Source organism: Coregonus clupeaformis, unplaced genomic scaffold (assembly GCF_020615455.1).
Source record: "Coregonus clupeaformis isolate EN_2021a unplaced genomic scaffold, ASM2061545v1 scaf0072, whole genome shotgun sequence".
Classification (NCBI taxonomy): domain Eukaryota; kingdom Metazoa; phylum Chordata; class Actinopteri; order Salmoniformes; family Salmonidae; genus Coregonus; species Coregonus clupeaformis.
This window is the reverse complement of record NW_025533527.1, coordinates 255721-277672: the sequence shown is the minus strand read 5'-3', so window position 1 is coordinate 277672 and position 21952 is coordinate 255721. Positions and strand designations below refer to the sequence as shown.

The window sequence follows — 21952 nt, the reverse complement described above, 5'->3', positions numbered from 1 at the left end:
GGATAAGAGCGTCTGCTAAATGACTAAAATGTAAAATGTAAATGTAATACTTTGCATCCCACATTTACTCAAGTGTTTCCTTGATTTTGGCAGTTACCTGTATGTCCTCATGTCAAAAAGAGGTAGTCGAAGGCATCGGACTGCTTTTGGTGCAACAGTCCAGAGTAGGCTATTTTTAATATTGTTTTAGGAGTGCATCAATTTTGACTGTCAATTATCTGGTTAGGAATGCACTTTGTCACTGTACACGAAACATGTTTTCTTCTTCAATTGCTGGCAAACCTTCAGTCACTGTATTACTCTTGATGTAGCAATTCTGGGATGAACATTTCCTAACCTATACATCGAACCCATTCATTACAGATCAGAGCACACCAAATTTTGGGTGTCCCAAATACAACCTACAGTATAAACTGTCCCTGACTAACTGTTGCCACCTAGAGTTAGTTTGAGGAAAGGCTACATCTCTCACCTGCAAACAGGCACAAAAGACGTCTGAAATACAAAGTATTAAAGTAAAGATGAAGGAATAGCCTCGGTCCTCATCATCACTTGTGCATTAGACAGCCTACATTTGATTAGAATAGTCTCCTGTGTAGTTTTTCAAAATGTTACATTAGATTTCTACATCCACAGTAGGTCATACTCTACTACTGACTGGTAAATGAGTTCATTTAAAAAGGTAGGATTGTAATATTCATTTTTTACCCCGTTTTCGTGATATCCAATTGGTAGTTAGTCTTGTCCCATCGCTGCAACTCCCGTACGGACTCGGGAGAGGCGAAGGTCGAGAGCCATGCGTCCTCCGAAACACAACCCTGCCAAGCCGCACTGCTTCTTGACACACTGCTCGCTTAACCCGGAAGCCAGCCGCACCAATGTGTCGGAGGAAACACCGTACAACTGCCGACCGTGTCAGCGTGCATGTGCCCTGGCCCGCCACAGGAGTCGCTAGAGCGCGATGGGACAAGGACATCCCGGCAGGCCAAACCCTCCCCTAACCCGGGATCGAACCCGGGTTTGTAGTGATGCCTCGCCTTAGACCGCTGCGCCACTCTGGAGGCTGTAATATTCTAATAATAGCTTGAAGAATACCACTGTGGTCAAGGTGATTTACAGTTAATTAAACAAGGACATTGCATCACAACACATTGAAGACCAGTGGAGGCTGCTGAGGGGACAAAGGCTCATAATAATGGCTAGAACCGAGCAAATGGAATGGCATTAAACCATGTGTTTGATACCATTCCACCCATTCCGCTCCAGCCATTAGCACAAGCCTGTCCTCCCCAATTAAGGTGCCACCAACCTCCTGTGCTGAAGACATTGATTGGGCTGGTTCAACATTGCAGCAGACAGTGTAGGTGACTGCCGACTGACTGATCTACAAATCACATTGCGTCGTAAATAACGGCTCATTATTTGTAGATCAGTCAGAAAAATCACAAATTACCCATAATACATCACGGTTTTGACGCTCTCGAACATGACCATTCATTTCACCACTGTCTATTACAGTACAATGACTGCCCTCTGGAGGACAATATGTACTGAACAAAAATATAAAACGCAACATGTAATTTTACTGAGTTACAGTTCATATAAGGAAATCAGTCAATTGAAATAAATGGCCCTAATCTATGGATTTCACATGACTGGGAATACAGATATGCATCTGTTGGTCACAGATACCTTTTTTTTAAATGTAGGGGCATGGATTAGAAAACCAGTCAGTATCTGGTGTGACCACCATGTATTTGCCTTATGCTGCGCGACACATCTCCTTCGCATAGAGTTGATCAGGCTGTTGATTGTGGCCTGTGGAATGTTGTTCCGCTCCTCATTAATGGCTGTGCAAAGTTGCTGGATATTGGCAGGAACTGGAACACGCTGTCGTACACATCGATCCAGAGCATCCCAAACATGCTCAATGGGTGACATGTCTGGTGAGTATTCAGGCCATGGAAGAACTGGGACATTTTCAGCTTCCAGGAATTGTGTACAGATCCTTGTGACATGGGGCTGTGCATTATCATGCTGAAACATGAGGTGATGGCGGTGGATGAATGGCACAACAATGGGCCTCAGGATCTCATCAAGGTATCTCTGTGCATTCAAATTGCCATCGATAAAATGTAATTTTGTCCATAGCTTATGCCTGCTCATAGTATAACCCCACCGCCACCATGGAGCACTCTGTTCACAACGTTGACATCAGCAAACCACTCACCCACACGATGCCATACACGTGGTCTGCGGTTGCGAGGCCGGTTGGACGTACTGCCAAATTCTCTAAAACGACATTGGCGGGCGGCTTTTGGTAGAGAAATTAACATTAAATTCTCTGGCAACAGCTCTGGTGGACATTCCTGAAGTCAGCATCTGTGGCATAGTGTTGTGTGACAAAACTGTATTTTAGAGTGGTCTTTTATTGTCTCCAGCACAAGGTGCACCTATGTAATGATCATGCTGTTTAATCAGCTTCTTGATATGCCACACCTGATGGATTATCTTGGCAAATGAGAATTACTTACTAATAGGGATGCAAACAAATTTGTTCCCAAAATTTGAGATGAATAATATTTGTGTGTGTATGGAAAATGTTGGGGATCTTTTATTTAAGCGCATGAAACATGGGACCAACACTTTAAATGTTGCGTTTATATTTTTGTTCAGTGTACATTACACCATCTCTGTTTCCAAATGTACAAATAAGCAGAGTAAGTTATGCAATACAAATGTGTTCTTATGCATAATACAATACACTTTTTTTTGCTCAATTTTGGCATGCTCACTGTTGCATGCCCTGCCTTTATGAACTGTAGGCCTAAAGTACAATAGACAGTCTTCTTTTAACAATATATTTCAAAATACAAAAGGAGTGTATATTTATTGTATAACCTTGATGCCGATATCGAATTGATACATTTAATGTTTACTCTTAATAAAAAAAAATCTGATGTATGTATTGTGGTTTTATTCAGAGCCTACTGTACACGTCACTGTCCAGTCCAACCTCAGGTAGGTCTCCGCGCTTCAGTGACTATCAATTTCAGATTACTTGTGGTTTAACCTGTGAACTAATTAATCCTATCTCAAGAGTGGGGGTTTTCCAGCTAGCACACGGAAACGTCGCCCTACACAGCGCCAATTTACGGGCATTGTAGTTTAAATCAAGGCTACATCACTATTCAGGTATGTGGGTAGCGAAGTATCAGGGATTCTGAGTATTGTGCATACAAAGGATCAAAAATAATAAAACACTTCTACAGGCTCTCGGTTATCACACTACAAATAGCATTTTTTTCAAAACATGATCGCCTACAATTTACCTTATATTGATTATTACCTGGCAGGCTATATTTTCCCAAACGTCTTTTGCAGATGTAAAGACAATTTTGCAGAAATTCTATAAACAGAACTTCACATTTTGGTCCAAAATAATCAGTGTCATGTCAAATGTCAACAATAGAACAAAAGACAAACTATTCTTGTGAAAAAAAACTTTCATCCTCGCCAAATCGATCCACACCGCCACTCACCTGACCGGCTGTTCTACATGTAGAATGCTAAACACCGACGTAATCGGTTGAGAGGAGGAGAGCTGGTTAGGTTCAGAAAATGGCGGAAACTGAGGTTTAGTTTGAAACTGCTAGTGAGCCGAGTGAAGCTAATAGTACAGGAAGTGAGAATGAGTTGGTTACAGTGGCGAAGAAAAAGGGAAACAAAGAAGTAAAGCTATGTTGGGAAATAGGAAACCACTAGACTCGTTTTTGGTTGGAGTCAGGGTTTTGGATCAATGCTACTTCGGAAATCCTTTTAACGTCTCTAGGAAAATCTGGAATGTGTTGGAGATAAGTGTGGAGTCGGTGAGAGTCACAAGAAATTGTCTTATTTAGATTTTGTTGTGTGTCTGCGGAGCAGAATAAGTGTGTTTGAAGACTTAAAAATATATCGGAGTGGAATGTTTCCTGCATGGATTTTCGTAGCAGGGCGCCTATCAAGGGGGTTAATTCTGGGGTGGATATATTCAGGCAGAGGATATAACTGAAGACATTGATGGAGTGGTTGGTGCACGTCGACTGACCTGTATGGTGGACGGAGAAAATAAATTAACTTCATCCATGCTAGTTAGGATTCATGAGATACCATGTAAGAGCTTTTGTGTACAAGTCCCTTCAGTGTCATAAATGTGTTCAGGTGTCAAGTGTGTGCAGAGGGGAAGAATATCGTATGCCAGATGAAGGGAAATGCTGCAACTGTGGATGTGAACATGCGCCTGAATTCTTGGAGTGCCCTGTTAAGGTAAAGGTGAACGAGGTGGCAAGGGTAAATAGTGTCCAGCGTGTATCCTGTCTGGAGGCGGTGAGAACATTGGAAGGAACGAGTGGCGGGGAAGAAGCAATGGTAGTAGAGCCACCACGACCAGTGAAGGTTTCTCATCAGCCGAGGCATAGTGAAATGCTACATGTTAAAAAGGTGGACTTTGTATTATTTATTGCAATGGTCATAAACTGTACAGCACAAGTGGAGAAGAAGTCTAAGAAAATTGGAATCATTGTGAATGAAGCTGACCGTTTGTGGGGTCTTTGATTTCACAGCCGAGGCCATGCAAGAAATCCTGGCGGTGAATGTACCCCCATCACAGGCCCCTGAGCCTGTGTAGGGATGTATTTTGGAGTGGACTGTGATTGAAGAAGTGTGATGGGTTTTCTTAGTTGACGTGTTTTATTGTCGTTTTCCCCCTTTCCCGAAATGCAGTGGTGGAAAAAGTACCCAATTGTCATACTTGAGTAGAAGTATAGATACCTTAATAGAAAGTTACTCAAGTAAAAGTCACCCAGTAAAATACTACTTGGGTAAAAGTCTAAAAGTATTTGGTTCTAAATATACTTAAGTATCAAAAGTAAATGTAATTGCTAAAATATAGTTAAGTATCAAAAGTAAAAGTATAAATTATTTCAAATTCCTTATATTAAGCAAACCAGACGGCACCATTTTCTTGTTTTAAAAATGTATGGATAGCCAGGGGCACACTCCAACACTCAGACATAATTTACAAAACATGCATTTGTGTTTAGTGAGTCCGCCAGATCAGCGGCAGTGAATTGGACCATTTTCCTGTCCTGCTAAGCATTCAAAATATATCGAGTACTTTTGTGTGTCAGGTAAAATGAATGGAGTAAAAAGATCATGATTTCCTTTAGGAATGTAGTGAAGTAAAAGTTGCCAAAAATATAACTAGTAAAGTAAAGTACAGATACCCCAAAAAACTACTTAAGTAGTACTTTAAAATATTTAAGTACTTTACACCACTGCCGAAATGTTTTTTTGTTTGTTACTTTCTTATTCAATACCCCGTCCAGCTGGTGGCGGTAATGCCCTATTAACATTGGATCCCAACCGCGGTTAAACCCATCGAAGAAGAAGTAATCGGTTACCATAGGGACCGATTAGGTGCAAACCCATTCGACCACTTCGAAATTCATGAGTGCGCATTTTCAGATTTTCTGCAGCTACCAACGCATGCTACGGAGAGGGATAATAACAATCAATGGACTAGCTTGTTAGCTAGATCTCAACAAATGTATGTATACTTACACTTCAGTTGTGCATTTTGTACAATTTCAAGGCTAACCTTCCTCGCCTGAAGAACACTATTGGATGTTTTTAGAACATGGCTGAGGACAGCGAGTGGGTTGTGGAGAGCATCGCTGGATATTTGGGAAGTCCTGAATGGGTCATTCCATACACTGACTTCTTGGAAAACAAATGTACAAGTAAGAAAGGCCACTTGATTTCTACGTTTTACGATAAAGAAAATTATTATAAACGGTTTTCAGGACCAGGATTACACATGGTGGAATCATCCTTGACACCCTTGCTTGAGTGCGCTAGCTAGCAAGCTGAGTAACAGCTAGCTAGCTATTAAATTCTAGGTGGCGTTAGCTAGCTAAAGCTTTTACGTTCTGCTGTAGTAGTAGCTAGCTAGCTTCATGCGCGTAATGTTTTTGTTGACGGAGGGGAGCAGTGATTTTCCAGTTCAGTTGTTTACGTTGTTTGGCATGCGTCATTGGTTCACATGTTTGAGCGACATTCATACTTAATACTTGAAGCAAAGAAACTAGCTAGTTAAGTTACCCACTGGGTGAAACGGTACATATCTATCTGTACGTTAGAGACCACTCGAACGGCCAGAATGTTCCGATTCAAACGCACATTCACCAGCTCTTCATTAGAATGTCAAAATACGTTTGTTGATCACCAAATATTGAGTTGCGCTGATCCACTATCTTCATTTACTGCCGGTATGTACTTCCAAAAAAGGCCTAAATACATATGTGCAAGCAACCGAAAAACATCTAAAGTGCTAGGATTGAGCTGTTGTATTCTTCCGACCTGTTAGTGGCAGTAATTTGTGATTTTTGTAGGTGCGAATGGGCATTTTTTCGGTTTGTAAATTTTTTATTCTGACCTTTTTTGGAAGTACATACCGGCGGTGAAGATAGTTGCTCAGCGAAACTCAATTTTTGGTGATCAACGAATCGACATTATAACGCTTACAGAACTGGTGAATATGATTTTGAATCTGAGCTTTCTGGACGTTAGAGAGGTCTCTAACGCACAAATACTGGTTCACCCATTGGGCACACTGGTTGAATCAACGTTGTTTCAACTTAATTGGTCAACCTGATGTGACATGGAATCAACGTGGAAAATTCATTGGATCTGAAAAAAGTCATTAACCAGTACTGTTTTCATCTAATTTCAACAAGCGTTGTAAACATTAAAATTATAGTTAAATTAAATACATTGACTTACAGGTAAACGTATTGTTAATATCATGAATGTGGCATCTTATTTACAGGGCTAATGTAATGGTACCCCGTTCATAGACGCTAACTGCTTTAGCCCTATTGATGATAGTATCTTCTTTATGGGGGCTTTTTGTTAAGAGCCCTGACGCTCGGTCTGAAAGTTAAGACGCATCACTTGCGGAACAGTTTTGGAAACATAAGGACAATATCTTTCATATCAGCGATAAATCATTTTCTAAAAACAAAAGGTTAAATTGATACACACCTTATTAGGGTTAATGTTCCCACATGGCCGTATCTCCATGTTACAGCGCTTGTTTACTGAAAACGAGGTGACCACCTGTGCTAATTAGCTGTCTAGCATGCTCTGAACACCTGTGTGTAAGCGTAACTTGGGAAGTGTAGCGGAGTGTAGTTTCGTTGGATGGAGGCACCCATAGCAGTATTGGTCTGTGCAAAACTGCTACAGTAAGTGTATTTTTAATTTAAAGGTTTGTTTCTCGCTGATGAAAGATAAGGGCCATATGTTTCGAAAGCCGTATTGCAAGCGATGATTATTGACGTTTCTAAACATTAAAACACAGCGTAGGGATTGTAGTTCACATGAGGTAGTCGTGGGAGAAGCTAATGGCTGAAAACTGTAGGGAGAAGGCAGAATGCTGCCTATAGTTTTTTTTTTTTTTTTTAAAGCTAATGTATGACTACTTCTAAACTTCCGAAGAGCCAATCAACCATGGATAAATGATAGTACACCTAGCTACACGTTGAAATGATGGTGTCCTTTTGTTTGGCAAATCAGATCTAAATGTAGGCTACATCAACCCAACCTCACTCCGAATTTACTTTCGCATACAACTTGTGTAAGACAAGTTAGAGGAGTTACTTTCAACTATTCAATGTTATTTAGGTAGTCTACGCAAATGAGTATGGAAACTGATCAATGTCTAAATGTGTTGACATGATACACCACATTAACATGTCAAAGTGGTTTAATTGGTACGTTAAAGAGTACTCCTGAGTGGCGCAGTGGTCTAAGGCACTGCATCGCAGTGCTAACTGTGCCACTAGAGATCCTGGTTCGAATCCAGGCTCTGTCTCGGCCGCGACCGGGAGACTCATGGGCGGCGCACAATTGGCAAAAGGGGAGGGAATGGCCGGCAGGGATGTAGCTCAGTTGATAGAGCATGGCGTTTGCAACGCCAGGGTTGTGGGTTCGTTTCCCACGGGGGGCCAGTATAAAAAAAATTATATATATATATATGTATTCACTAACTGTAAGTCGCTCTGGATAAGAGCGTCTGCTAAATGACTAAAATGTAAATGTAGGAAGCATGACTTTTGACTCACCAAAGTAACAACACAGTGTGGTCAAAGACTTAGTAACTTAGTTGTAGTCACGATCTGGTTACCTATAACTGCAAACATAGTTATGTTTTAGCGTTTTTGCATATTTATTAACTTATTTCCAGATATCTTCAAAACTACCCACAATGCACTATTTCTCAACTCCTATGGAGAATCTACTCTGCGTTAGCTACACTACATGGTCAAAAGTATGTGGACACCTGCTCGTCGAACATCTCATTCCAAAATCATTGGCATTAATATGGAGTTGGTCCCACCCGTTGCTGCTATAAGACTCCACTTTTCTGGGAAGGCTTTCCACTACATGTTGGAACATTGCTGCGGCGACTTGCTTCCATTCAGCCACAAGAGCATTGTCGGGCACTGATGTTGGGCAATTAGGCCTGACTCGCGGTCGGCGTTCCAATTCATCCTAAAGGTGTTCGATGGGGTTGAGGTCAGGGCTTTGTGCAGTCAAGTTCTTCCACACCGATCTCGAAAAAACCAATTCTGTATCGAGCTCGCTTTGTGCACGGGGGCATTGTCATGCTGAAACAGGAAAGGGCGTTCCCCAAACTGTTGCCACAAAGTTGGAAGCACAGAATCGTCTAGAATGTCATTGTATGCTGTAGCGTTAAGATTTCCCTTCACTGGAACTAAGGGGCCTAGCCCGACCCATGAAAAACAGCCCCAGACCATTATTCCTCCTCCACCAAACTTTACACTTGGCACTATGCATTGGGGCAGATGGCGTTCTCCTGGCATCCGCCAAACCCAGATTCATCCATCGGACTGCCAGATGGTGAAGTGTGATTCATCACTCCAGAGACCGCGTTTCCACTGCTCCAGAGTCCAATGGCGGCGAGCTTTACACCGCTCCAGCCAACACTTGGCATTGCACATGGTGATCTTAGACTTGTATGCGGCTGTTCGGCTATGTAAACCCATTTCGTGAAGCTCTTGACGAACAGTTATTGTGCTGAAGTAGCTTCCAGAGGCAGTTTGGAACTCGGTAGTGAGTGTTGCTTCCGAGGACAGACGATTTGTATGCGCTACATGCTTCAGCACTATCCGGTCCCGTTCTGTGACCTTGTGTGGCCTACCACTTCACAGCTGAGCTGTTGTTGCTCCTAGACGTTTCCACTTCATAATAACAGCACTTACAGTTGACCGGGGCAGCTCTAGCATGGCAGAAATTTGACGAACTGACTTGTTGGAAAGTTGGCATCCTATGACAGTGCCACGTTGAAAGTCACTGAGCTCTTCAGTAAGGCCATTCTACTTCCAATGTTTGTCTATGGAGATTGCATGGCTTTGTGCTCGATTTTATACACCTGGCAGCAACGTGTGGCTGAATCCACTAATTTGAAGGGGTGTCCATACTTTTTGTGTGGGTTAAGAGCGTTGGGCCAGTAACTGAAAGGTCGCTGGTTCGAATCACCAAGCCGACTAGGATAAAAATCTCTGTGCCCTTGAGCAAGGCACTTAACCCTAATTAGTCTTGTAAGTCGATCTGGGGAAGTTTGTCTGCTAAGTGACTAAAATGTCAAATGTAAATTAGGAATGCATGTCAATAAGCAGTGTCACCCTAGTTGTTTAATTCAGATATTATGCATGGAAGTTTGCATAGTTCACCAATTTGCATTTTCTTTCAGTTTTTGATGACGAAGATGAAAATAAATTGACTTATACAGAAATCCATCAGCAGTACAAGCATTTGGTGAGTAGCTAGCTACAGTCTTTGGAATGGTTTGCAACATTATTATGCATTGGGTTATTATGATGATTTAACATTAAACATGCATCTTCGATAGACATATTTTGGAAGGATCTACAATTCCATAAATTAGACCTGAATCAAGATGCGGAATGGCTGAGGTCCTTACCGATCACTGCACCTGTACACAGCCCATCTGAAATTAGCCCACCCAACTACCTCATCCCTATATTGTTATTTATTTTGCTCTTTTGCACCCCAGTATCTCTATTTGCACATAATCTCTTGCACATCTAGCATTCCAGTGTTAATACTAATTGTAATTATTTTGCACTATGGCCTATTTATTGCCTTACCTCCATAACTTGCTACATTTGCACACACTGTATATATATTTTCTGTTGTATTTTTTGACTTTATGTTTTGTTTTACCCCATATGTAACTCTGTGTTGTTGTTTTTATCGCACTGCTTTGCTTTATCTTGGCCAGGTCACAGTTGTAAATGAGAACTTGTTCTCAACTGGCGTACCTGGTTAAATAAAGGTGAAAAATAAAATAAAAGGTAGTCATGAAAAGTGTTTCAGTGTCTTAGGCTTAACATCAAATGTTTTGTCTCTGGAAAACAGTGATGCAAGTAGCTACATTTACTTTCAGGTGGAGAAGTTGTTAGAAACCTACATGCAAGAGGTTGGCATCAATGAGCAGCAGTTTTTGGAGGCATGCTCCTCTCCTTTCGCCAAGTCCAAAACCTTACAGGTAAGCTCGATCATCTTTCCCATACGCTGCCACAAATGATGCCAGATACGTAGATGTAGACGGATGAGTGTGCAGCTTTACAATGCAAATGGGTTGAGAACAGAACCTCTACAGATATTTTATTTCATATCAATTGCACAGTAGCAGAGTTGCCTTCAGTGCTTTACACGAGTCAGTGGAAGGAAAATGTAAACTATTGCTCTGAAAATACCTAGGTCTATGTTTGGGCCAGGGCAAGAGCTCTCTCTGGATACAGCATTAAGGCTCCCCCTAAGAATAACAGCATGTCAATGCCACTCTGATCGGTCACTTGCTTCATCATGCCTGCTGTGATGACATATCTAGGGGATTTGTATTATGATGATGATATCCAACAGTTGCTGGAAACTTTCCAGTTATTGGTCTCTTTCTTTTGCCATACTGAACAGAGTGAAGGATATACTCTGTATCCGGGCAGAATTCAATAGCTTCCATCTCAGGACAATTCATTTAATGCACCATCAATGCCATGACTCCTGTATGTGAGGGAGTTCATTTGTGATGACTCATCAAGTAATGTAATGTTACACACAGTAGGCTACCTGACGTCAGACCGAACACCTTTGACAATAGAGATGAGCTCTTTGACATCCCAAAGTCCTAGTTGCCTGTTTATGAAGCCAAGGGCTACAAGGTTCAGGTCTGCTCATAGGGATGAACTGAACTGGAAGCTAACCAAGTCATTTGGAATAATTATTGCACAGTGCAGGTCAGGAAGGAGTAGTGGACAGTGCCAGAGTTTAAAAACTCAACTGAGGTAGCCTACTATGGGATGGGGTTTCTACACGGACCCCCAGTGATATTGTTACCGTTTAACTTTGGGCCCTATCCAATCGAACCCAATTACCAGGTTTCTGGAATAAATCCAAAACGATTCTTCTTGTACTGCAAGTAGGCCTAGGTTATGCACATTTGATGTGTGTAGATAAACAAACAAACAAACAATATTTAGTGTTCTTTTTGTACAAGAATAATCACTTATCCTGGAGACCTGTTTACTGATTTTATTAAATGGGCCTTCGGTTGTAGCCTGGTGGAACAAGCCGAGTGCAGCGGTCAGTCTGCTTGACCAGGCTACTTCAGTGGCATGGCAAGTAACCAAGAGCAAGAAAGGTACAGATTGAACTACCTGTGAAGAAAGGTGGGCTACATGGTAATGACTTGAGGGCAAGCTCCTTTCAGTTCTGCTCATGCTGTTACCTGTCTCCATGCGAACTGTTTTGACAGCTCACTTCCCATCGGGGAATTACAGCAGGGTTGTGATACTACTTAATCACCTTGCTGAAGCATTTCCCTGAGGTTAAATCTCAGAGGACCTTATCACCATTGAGCCTAATCCACACCTTTCCCACACCCTTACCTTCCTGCTAATAGTAGGGAATATGAAGTGTCAGAGTGGGGAAATGTGATAGGATTGGGAGTGCAATCAAGATAACTTGCAGCCTAGATCTTCTTGAAATGCTTCCTCCCCGTCATGGACTGAGGAACATGTCCCATCATGTTCAACTCCATGGCCAAAGAATGCATGGCCCTGCATGAAAATACATAATAGGAATAGTTCAGGTACACAATGATGCATTCTGTTTCTCCTCCATCTGCTGATGTTGAAAAAATCTGTCGATGTGCCCTTGAGCAAGGCACTTAACCCTAATTACTCCTGTAAGTCGCTCTGGATAAGAGCGTCTGCTAAATGACTAAAATGTAAAATGTGATCCTGAGACAGTTAAACGTACAGGAGCTCAGGTAGACCTGATCTATGACAGGATTAGTGGGCCTGAATTGGGTTAATGAGATACAGGAACAGCTCGATGGAGCTATTCCTGATGGAGAGTGTTACCTAGTCTCAGAGCCAGCAGTGCCCTTTGGGACATACCTGGGCCAGAAAAAGACCTTGGTTGTGATTTAAGTTACCAGGAGGCACATAATGTAGGCCTCAGGAGAGAGACGGAGAGAATGCAGAGCTGAACCCAAAGAAACAAGTACAAACATGAATAATTCATTTGACTAGGCAAGATGGTTAGCAAACGTAGAACAGTATTCATGCTTGTTATTAACTGTACCTTTGTACAGACTGTATTCCAGCCTGTCCTGGCCACAGATGACTTCCAGATGTTCAGGTCCCTCATGGTGCAGAAGAACATGGAGCTGCAGCTTCAGGCGCTGCAGGTCATTAAAGAGAGAAATGGTACACCTTTTCACTGTTGTCACACAACTCCTAATTAGGGTTGAACAAATCTGGTAACTTTCCCAACATTTTCAGATTTTCCAGAAGTCTTGATTGGAGGATTCAGGATTTCTTGCGTATTCCCTCCCGATGCTGGGAATCTTCCAAGCAGGATTTCTGTAGAACATGTTGGGAAAGTTACTGGACTTTTAGCAATCCTAATGCTTGCCTACCATACCCGCTTACACCCTACTCCATCATGCGGGTGTGCCCACACACACAATGGCACTGATGAGCCTACACCGTTCCAAAACCGTTTGTTCTAATGCACCCCACCTGTGTTTGTAGGCGCCCTGCCTGAGTGTCTCACAGATGGAGCAGACGTGATGAGTGAACTGGAGCAGCAGGAGATGAAGATTATACAGGAGGTGCTCAAGTAAGAGACTTATAGAACTGGGGCCATTACACCAGCTCTCATACATGCACTGTCATTTTATAAGAAGAGTGTTTTCATCAGGATCTCATCAATGATGTAGGCTTTGTTGTGTAGTTTATTTTAGTCATTGGAGCACACGTAGGGCCTGTAGTTTTGCCTGAGCACATTACTAGACCTCGAAAAACTCCAGCTCCCAATGATGGTCTATAACCAGGGGCTGGAGGCTTTCCTGGTCAAGTAATTTGGTCATGAACAACTCCTGGTCCTAAGCATTATGCGATGTAGACTAATGCACTTAGCTTCAATGGTAGGCTATCCATTTCAATGTTTGTTCTGTCCACTCTGTACGGTCTGTCCACTCTGTACAGTGTGTTTGTGTTTGTTCTGGTCGCAAACCCAATTTCCTCTGAGGATCAGTGACATACTGTAAATAAAATAAAATAGTTGTCACATGCGCCGAATACAACAGGTGTAGACCTTACTGTGAAATGCTTACTTACAAGCCCATAACCAAAAATGCAGTTTTAAGAAAATCGAGTTAAGAAAATATTTACTAAATAAATGAGGCTATATACAGGGGGTACCAGTAGTGAGTCAATTTGCGGGGGTACAGGTTAGTGACTGCATAGATAATAAACAGTGAGTAGCAGCAGTGTAAAAACAAAGGGAGGGGGGGTCAATGCAAATAGTTCAGGTGGCCATTCGATTAATTGTTCAGCAGTCTTATGTCTTGGGGGTAGAAGCTGTTAGTGTATACTCACTATTTTAGTCATTCTGGAAAACCCATGTCTCTGTCGGCATGCTTGGTGGTAGATGGCTGTGTAGTAAAGTCAATGAGTGACAAATCATCCAAGATTATAACTTCCTAGAAGCCACTCTAGCTCTAATGGGATTTCTGCATTTGAAGCTAAGCCAAGTGCAACACTAAAGGCTGTGTGTCCATGGGAACTAAGCTCCTTACTGTTACACTAATATTGAGGGGTTTACACTCCATGGCAACGGAGAAAATGTAATTTGATCCTTTTGTCTTAGGGCTGCCCCCACCCACCATTCTTTAGTCTTGATTGTCTACTTGAAGTCTTTTTGATGTGTCAGAGGGACTTGTTATAGATCTATGTGATGCATCTTCAGGCATTGTTTGCTGTAAGTGGTCTAATCAGGGCATTAGATCACTAGTTCATGCAGAGCTGGGCCTATTTTATAGCACACAGTGCATGGAGACCACTTAACCTATGTTGCTCTCATGTTATGTCATGTTTTCAGCTATGATGAAGAAGAAAAATAATGTATGCACTCACTAACTGTAAGTCGCTCTGGATAAGAGCGTCTGCTAAATGACTAAAATGTAATGATCATTGAAAATGTTGCGACATTTGTGTGCTCTTCAAATCCTGTGTTATGGAAAGTTTCATCCTAGTTTAATTAAGCTGCTAATCAATTAAGAGATCATCATGGTGAGAGGCAGCAAGCTGATCACTTAGGCATAGTTGCGGGAAGTAGGGGTTCTGCATCACCCCCTGAAAAATCGGAATAATAAAATATATATTAATGAAAGATATGCTATTTCTTCACAAAAGTAGTGCACTGGGCCTTTACTAGTCCTGTATTAGAGGACCAATATAACTGCCTGTCTGTAGTGTGGGCAAACCCCCCCCTATAATGGGCCACGTGAGAATTTCTGGTAATTGAAACTATTTCTTAGGTTCTTTTTGTGCATTTTGATATTGCCTATAGGGCGTAAAATTGCTGGGACCATGGCTAGCAAGTGACCTGCGTCACATACGCCTAAAATAACATTGCAGGACTACGGTTGGGTTCGGGACCAGTTCTTGCGGTAGCGGGTGGGAGTCGGACAGAAAGCCTGCGGGCAGGAGCGTGATGAATAAATCAGTCCCACGCAGACTTCTACTTGGACTCATGCCAGCTCTGGGCTCTGTAGTGTCTTTATACCACTCATAATACAGTACTATGTACAGTGCATTCGTAAAGTATTCAGACCCATTTACTTTTTCCAGCAAAAAAATGTTTTTAAACAATTGCAAACATTTCTAAAAACCTGTTTTTGCTTTGTCATCATAGAGTATTGTGTGTTGATTGATGCGGGGGGGGGAAAAGATTGAATCAATTTTAGAAGAAGGCTGAAACGTAACAAAATGTGGAAAAAGTCAAGGGGTCTGAAAACTTTCCGAATGCACTGTAGGTTAATGTACTGTCAGGTCCAGAATTATTGACACCCTTGATAAAGATGAGCAAAAATGACTGTATAAAATAAAGAAAAATACTGAGCTATATTGTATGCTCAAAAACATTGGACCATTTATATTCTATACTAATACAATTGCTCAGATATAGATTTTGTTTAACAAGTCGTATTTCTTTCTCTCAGAAAGAGAGGGGTCAAAATGATTGCCACCCCTTTTTTCAATACCACCAGTGTTAGGTTTGGTGTCGAAATAAGGATGCATAATCAGAAAATAACCCCATACCTACTGTAAAATATGGTGGTGGATCTCTGGTTTTATGGGGCTATTTTTGCTTCCACTGGTCCAGGGGCCCCTTGTTAAGGTCAACGGCATCATGAACTTTACCCAGTACCAGGAAATCTTTGCCAAAAACCTGGTTGCCTCTGCTAGAATGCTGAAACTTGGCCGCAAGTAGACCTTCCAGCAAGACAATAATACCGAGCACACATCAAAATCCACAAAGAAATTGTTAATTTACCACAAAATTAACATTTTGCAATGGCCATCGCAGTCTCCGGACTTGAACCCCATTGAATACCTGTGGTTTGAATTGAAGAGGGCAGTCCATAAGCGCATACGAAGGATATTAAGGATCTGGGAAAAATGTTCTAAGATCCCTCCCAATGTGTTCTCCAATCTCATAAAACCTTTTAGAAAAAGGCTCAGTGCTGTTATCCTTGCAAGGTGAGGTATTGAAAACGGGTGGCAATAATTTTTAAAGCCATCTTTTGGAGAGAAACGTATTACTTGCCTTTTTATTTTGCATACAATATAGCTCAGTATTTATTTATTTATTTCATACAGTCTCTTTTGCTCATCTTTATCAATGGTGCCAATAATGGCTGTTATTTAACAGCTTTGTATTCACCTACAAGTAACACATTTAAACACTAGTACAACCCTATAAAACCATGGTGTTCTTTGATGTAAAGTAACCTCTCTTATCTGAGTTAAACGACTATCTTCTGAATCTACTGATAGTAAACATATCTCCCCACGGTGTTTGTACAGGAGGTCAAAGGAGGATTATGACCTAGAGATGGCTCGGCGACTGCAGTCAGAGGAGGAGATTGGCTCCACGTCCAGAAGCTGCTCTGATAGGCCAGTTCTAGAGGCAGTCAGCATCCAGAGACCCGCCTCCATTCAACAGACCAACAAGGTGAGTTATGAACCTAATACTGACCCATCAGTGTTGTAATACAAAAATACTGAACATCAATGACTCTGTCTGCCTGTCTGTAGACTGTGATAAATGGTTTCCATTTCATGTATTTAGAGCCATAGCTATGTAGTTTAGCAGCAACACAAAAGAAGGGGTTGTGATGAGTGCAGCAGCCTGCTCCTTACAGTCAGTCCTTGCACACATATCACATTACTAGACAGTCTTCAATCAATCTACTAATGCAGAGCAGTACATGGTCTGGCAGATATCCAGCCCTATTCTAGAACATGGACTCTCATTACTATAAATCCATTTCTGGATTTTCTATTATTTGATTGAAAGTCATCTCAGAAAGCAGAATATAGCTGATGGCCCTATTAACTAAAGCTTTGACTTGTAACACTTTTTGCTGCATTATCGTTACAATATATGACATTTTTAGCCTGTATATTAACCTAAAGTGGGCTATGTGACAACTCTGACAACAACAACTATGTTGCTGAGGCGAAGGTGGGGGACAGTGGTAGCCACCAGACCTCTGTCCCTCTGGTCAATGGCAACGCAACGGTAACTCTCCTAGTAGTGCAATAGCATGGCTGCCCTGTGCCTTCCCTGTAGGTGAACAGTACATCTCCGAAGAGAGGGGAGATGAAGGCTGCTGGAGGTGGTGGGCAGATGAGTCCAGCCAAGACCAGCACATCTGCCCCTTCTAAGTTGGCATCAGGTAATAATACTGTTACATTTAGTCTCCAACACTGTTGGCTGACTGTTTCCCCTCCATATACACTGCTCAAAAAAATTAAGGGAACACTAAAATAACACATCCTAGATCTGAATGAATGAAATAATCTTATAAAATACTTTTTTCTTTACATAGTTGAATGTGCTGACAACAAAATCACACAAAAAATATCAATGGAAATCAAATTTATCAACCCATGGAGGTCTGGATTTGGAGTCACCCTCAAAATTAAAGTGGAAAACCACACTACAGGCGGATCCAACTTTGATGTAATGTCCTTAAAACAAGTCAAAATGAGGCTCAGTAGTGTGTGTGGCCTCCACGTGCCTGTATGACCTCCCTACAACGCCTGGGCATGCTCCTGATGAGGTGGCGGATGGTCTCCTGAGGGATCTTCTCCCAGACCTGGACTAAAGCATCTGCCAACTCCTGGACAGTCTGTGGTGCAACGTGGCGTTGGTGGATGGAGCAAGACATGATGTCCCAGATGTGCTCAATTGGATTCAGGTCTGGGGAACGGGCGGGCCAGTCCAAAGCATCAATGCCTTCCTCTTGCAGGAACTGCTGACACACTCCAGCCACATGAGGTCTAGCATTGTCTTGAATTAGGATGAACCCAGGTCCAACCGCACCAGCATATGGTCTCACAAGGGGTCTGAGGATCTCATCTCGGTACCTAATGGCAGTCAGGCTACCTCTGGCGAGCACATGGAGGGCTGTGCGGCCCCCCAAAGAAATGCCACCCCACACCATGACTGACCCACCGCCAAACCGGTCATGCTGGAGGATGTTGCAGGCAGCAGAACGTTCTCCACGGCGTCTCCAGACTCTGTCACGTGCTCAGTGTGAACCTGCTTTCATCTGTGAAGAGCACAGGGCGCCAGTGGCGAATTTGCCAATCTTGGTGTTCTCTGGCAAATGCCAAACGTCCTGCACGGTGTTGGGCTGTAAGCACAACCCCCACCTGTGGACGTCGGGCCCTCATACCACCCTCATGGAGTCTGTTTCTGACCGTTTGAGCAGACACATGCACATTTGTGGCCTGCTGGAGGTCATTTTGCAGGGCTCTGGCAGTGCTCCTCCTGCTCCTCCTTGCACAAAGGCGGAGGTAGCAGTCCTGCTGCTGGGTTGTTGCCCTCCTACGGCCTCCTCCACGTCTCCTGATGTACTGGCCTGTCTCCTGGTAGCGCCTCCATGCTCTGGACACTACGCTGACAGACACAGCAAACCTTCTTGCCACAGCTCGCATTGATGTGCCATCCTGGATGAGCTGCACTACCTGAGCCACTTGTGTGGGTTGTAGACTCCGTCTCATGCTACCGCTAGAGTGAAAGCACCGCCAGCATTCAAAAGTGACCAAAACATCAGCCAGGAAGCATAGGAACTGAGAAGTGGTCTGTGGTCACCACCTGCAAAACCAGTCCTTTATTGGGGGTGTCTTGCTAATTGCCTATAATTTCTACCTGTTGTCTATTCCATTTGCACAACAGCATGTGAAATGTATTGTCAATCAGTGTTGCTTCCTAAGTGGACAGTTTGATTTCACAGAAATGTGATTGACTTGGAGTTACAATGTGTTGTTTAAGTGTTCCCTTTATTTTTTTGAGCAGTGTACTTTGGTGCTTGAAACATCCTTCTTTACTTTGATGTCAGCATATCTGTGCTCCATTACTAGTCTGTCTCGGTACCCTCCCTTTTCCTGCCCTCCCTACTACACTAGATTTACTCTGTGCCCTCAGTTTATAGTTTACACTAGTCTGTTCCCCTTGAAGCCTTTCCTGTAGTGTAGATCTAACACATGAATGTTAAAAGGTTAATATACACTACATGTCCAAAAGTATGTAGACACCCTTCAAATTAGTGGATTCGGCTATTTCAGCCACACCCGTTGCTGACAGGTATATAAAATCGAGCACACAGCCATGCAATCTCCATAGACAAACATTGGCAGTAGAATGGCCCGTATTGAAGAGCTCAATGACTTTCAACAAGTCAGTTCGTCAAATTTCTGCCCTGCTAGAGCTGTCTCGGTCAACTGTAAGTGCTGTTATTGTGAAGTGGAAACGTCTAGGAGCAACAACGGCTCAGCCACGAAGTGGTACTAGTAGGCCACACAAGCTCACAGAACTGGACCCCACAGAGTGCTGAAGCACGTAAAAATCGTCTGTCCTCGGTTGCAACACTCACTACCGAGTTCCAAACTGTTTCTGGAAGCAACATCAGCACAAGAACTGCTCGTCGGGAGCTTCATGAAATGTGTTTCCATAGCAGAGCAGCCGCACACAAGCCTAAGATCACCATGCGCAATTCCAAGTGTCGGCTGGAGTGGTGTAAAGCTCACCGCCATTGGACTCTGGAGCAGTGGAAATGCATTCTCTGGAGTGATGAATTGCGCTTCCACATACTTTTGGTCATGTGGTGTACTTCAGAGGGTGTGTGACTAATGGATGGTTGTGTTGATGCAGAGCGGGGCAGTGCAGAGCCAAGGGTCCTTCCTGCAGTGAGGGTTCCAGTGAAGGGTACAGAGCCTCCGGCTGTCTCCAGGGAGAAGGGCAGCAGCCAGGCAGCAGAGGGCTGGATAGAGGAGGCACGCAAGGAGGCTGGCATCTCCAAGCCGTTCACAGTGAGTCTCTCCTACTGCATACGACATACATAGGGCTCTGTGTTTTGGTTAATCATGTCACATGACCTAGATTTGAACGTTTCTTTTAAGCCTTTTCCAGAAATTAGAATTAGACAAAATTAAAACATTTGTCTGAGGATGGTGCTGAAGCATCTTACATAAAAAGAAAAAGGCTTTAAATAAAGGTTAAGATTCAGGTCATGTGACATGATTAACCATAACACAAGGCCCTATGACTTGCTTGTCATGCACTCTGAATAAACAACAACCAGGCAACAGCTCATAGAAAGGAAACCCTAAAAGGCAACATTACCAGTTTCCCTGGAGACAGAGGACTGATGGATTGTGTTTCTGTCTGTTCAGGAGTTGCCAGCAGAGCAGCAGGAGCAACTCCAGCAGAGGGCGCTGTATCTGAGGCAGCAGAGGGACAAGCTTCAGGCCATGAAAAGAGAGCAGAGACTCAAACCAGCCACACCAGAGGAACCCCCAGCCCCCCCTGCACCCACTCCCAGCACACCGGTAACATCTTTCTATAATGTCTCTTCCTGTAAACATATGGGTAATACTCCTCCATAAGACACACTGTCACAGGTTACAGCTTTCATTAGTGGTAGATAATAATAATGCGCCACAACTCAGCTGATGACGCTAGCAAAGAACCTGGGGTCAACTCTGGTCTGCCTGTGTCAATCTTTTCTCTTGGTTTCCCCTGATGTTTTGTCTGTTCACATTCTTCCCTTTTTTTGAAGTGTTGATTTGTTCCTGTTCTTTATTCCCCTGTCATTTTACTTCGCTGCCTTGCCAATCAAAGGACGATGGTCCCAAAATGAACAGGGGTGGTGCTAGTAGTGTACATGAAGAGAGGGTCAATGCCTCCCAGCCTGCGAGCTTTCCTGTTGGGGGACATAAACCCAAGGTGATCTGGGTTGGAGTGACGACGTGGTCTCCACTTTGTAGTGCTGCTGCCCCCCATGTGCTTCTATTCTTAGGGCTCTATTCAATCTGTATCGCTGGACCATTACATATTGCGCAATATAAGAGGTAATTTCCGATTGAGCCGACAAAATTTTAAATTGTGCTGAATTTTGGCGATATGGATTGAATAGAGCCCTTGCTGTAGCTACAGCCCTGCTCCTGTGGCAGATGTCACTTTAGCTTTAGTGGTGCTACTGTTCAACATTTGACAAACACTTTCCTGTTTTCCCTTCAAAGGAGATCTCTGTCGAAGATAAAAAGAAGTTGCAGAAAAGAAAACATCTGGCCGAAAAACTGAAAGAGGAAGTAATCAAGAAGTAAACGCAACTGCAATACCCCCCGTAGTCAAACTGGACTGTAAATTAACCTGGAAGCTGAGATGGACTGCGCTTTAGAGGGGTGAAAGGTGCATTAGAATTGGAAGAATGCAGTATTAAAGTAGATCTTGATAGAATCAGGGGTGCATTAATATTAACTATGTAATATCATGTATGCTGTTGAATAAATCCTATTATTTTATATACCGGTACTTTCTGCCAGAGATCGTGTGGTGTGATAAACCTACTGGTCTGCGACAGATGATTAGCATGGAAAGATACAATTTAACTTATACATCCTGTTTTAAATCTATAAGCATGGGTACCTCTGAGGCAAACCTCAATGTGTACTGGATAAGAGTGAATAGGCATTTGGAAATGATCAGCACACAAACCAAATGAGTTTACTGTATATGACAAATGTAATGGTTGTAGCAATTCAGAAAGATAAGCAGGTTGGTCACATTTGTATTGCAGGTTCAATTAGTCTCCAGAGTAAAATAAAGCTAGATCCACAACTTTAATGCCAGGGTCACGTTTAATCTGAAAACGTATCAACTGTATACAAAAGTTTAGAATGGAGATAGTGGTAGTAAATGCACTTTGTACACATTT

General features: G+C 42.7%; 1 protein-coding gene across 3 annotated transcripts; it reads left to right on the top strand.

Annotated features, from left to right (window-relative positions):
• The first annotated feature begins 5448 nt into the window (after positions 1-5448).
• LOC121553683 (cilia- and flagella-associated protein 36) lies at positions 5449-21541 on the top strand. 3 transcript variants are annotated; one of them, XM_041866984.2, is made up of 12 exons: positions 5449-5587; positions 5675-5780; positions 9818-9882; positions 10535-10636; positions 12746-12860; positions 13188-13275; positions 16530-16677; positions 17299-17404; positions 19888-20045; positions 20409-20564; positions 20857-20961; positions 21258-21541. In XM_041866984.2, the coding sequence occupies exons 2-12, from the start codon at positions 5678-5680 to the stop codon at positions 21339-21341; spliced, it is 1230 nt and encodes a 409-aa protein (XP_041722918.1). In that variant the 5' UTR covers positions 5449-5587; positions 5675-5677; the 3' UTR covers positions 21342-21541. The 3 variants fall into 3 exon arrangements, with proteins under 3 accessions (XP_041722918.1, XP_041722917.1, XP_041722919.1); XM_041866983.2 differs by having other exon boundaries at positions 5449-5780; XM_041866985.2 differs by lacking the exon at positions 20857-20961 and having other exon boundaries at positions 5450-5780.
• The last annotated feature ends 411 nt before the right edge of the window (positions 21542-21952 follow it).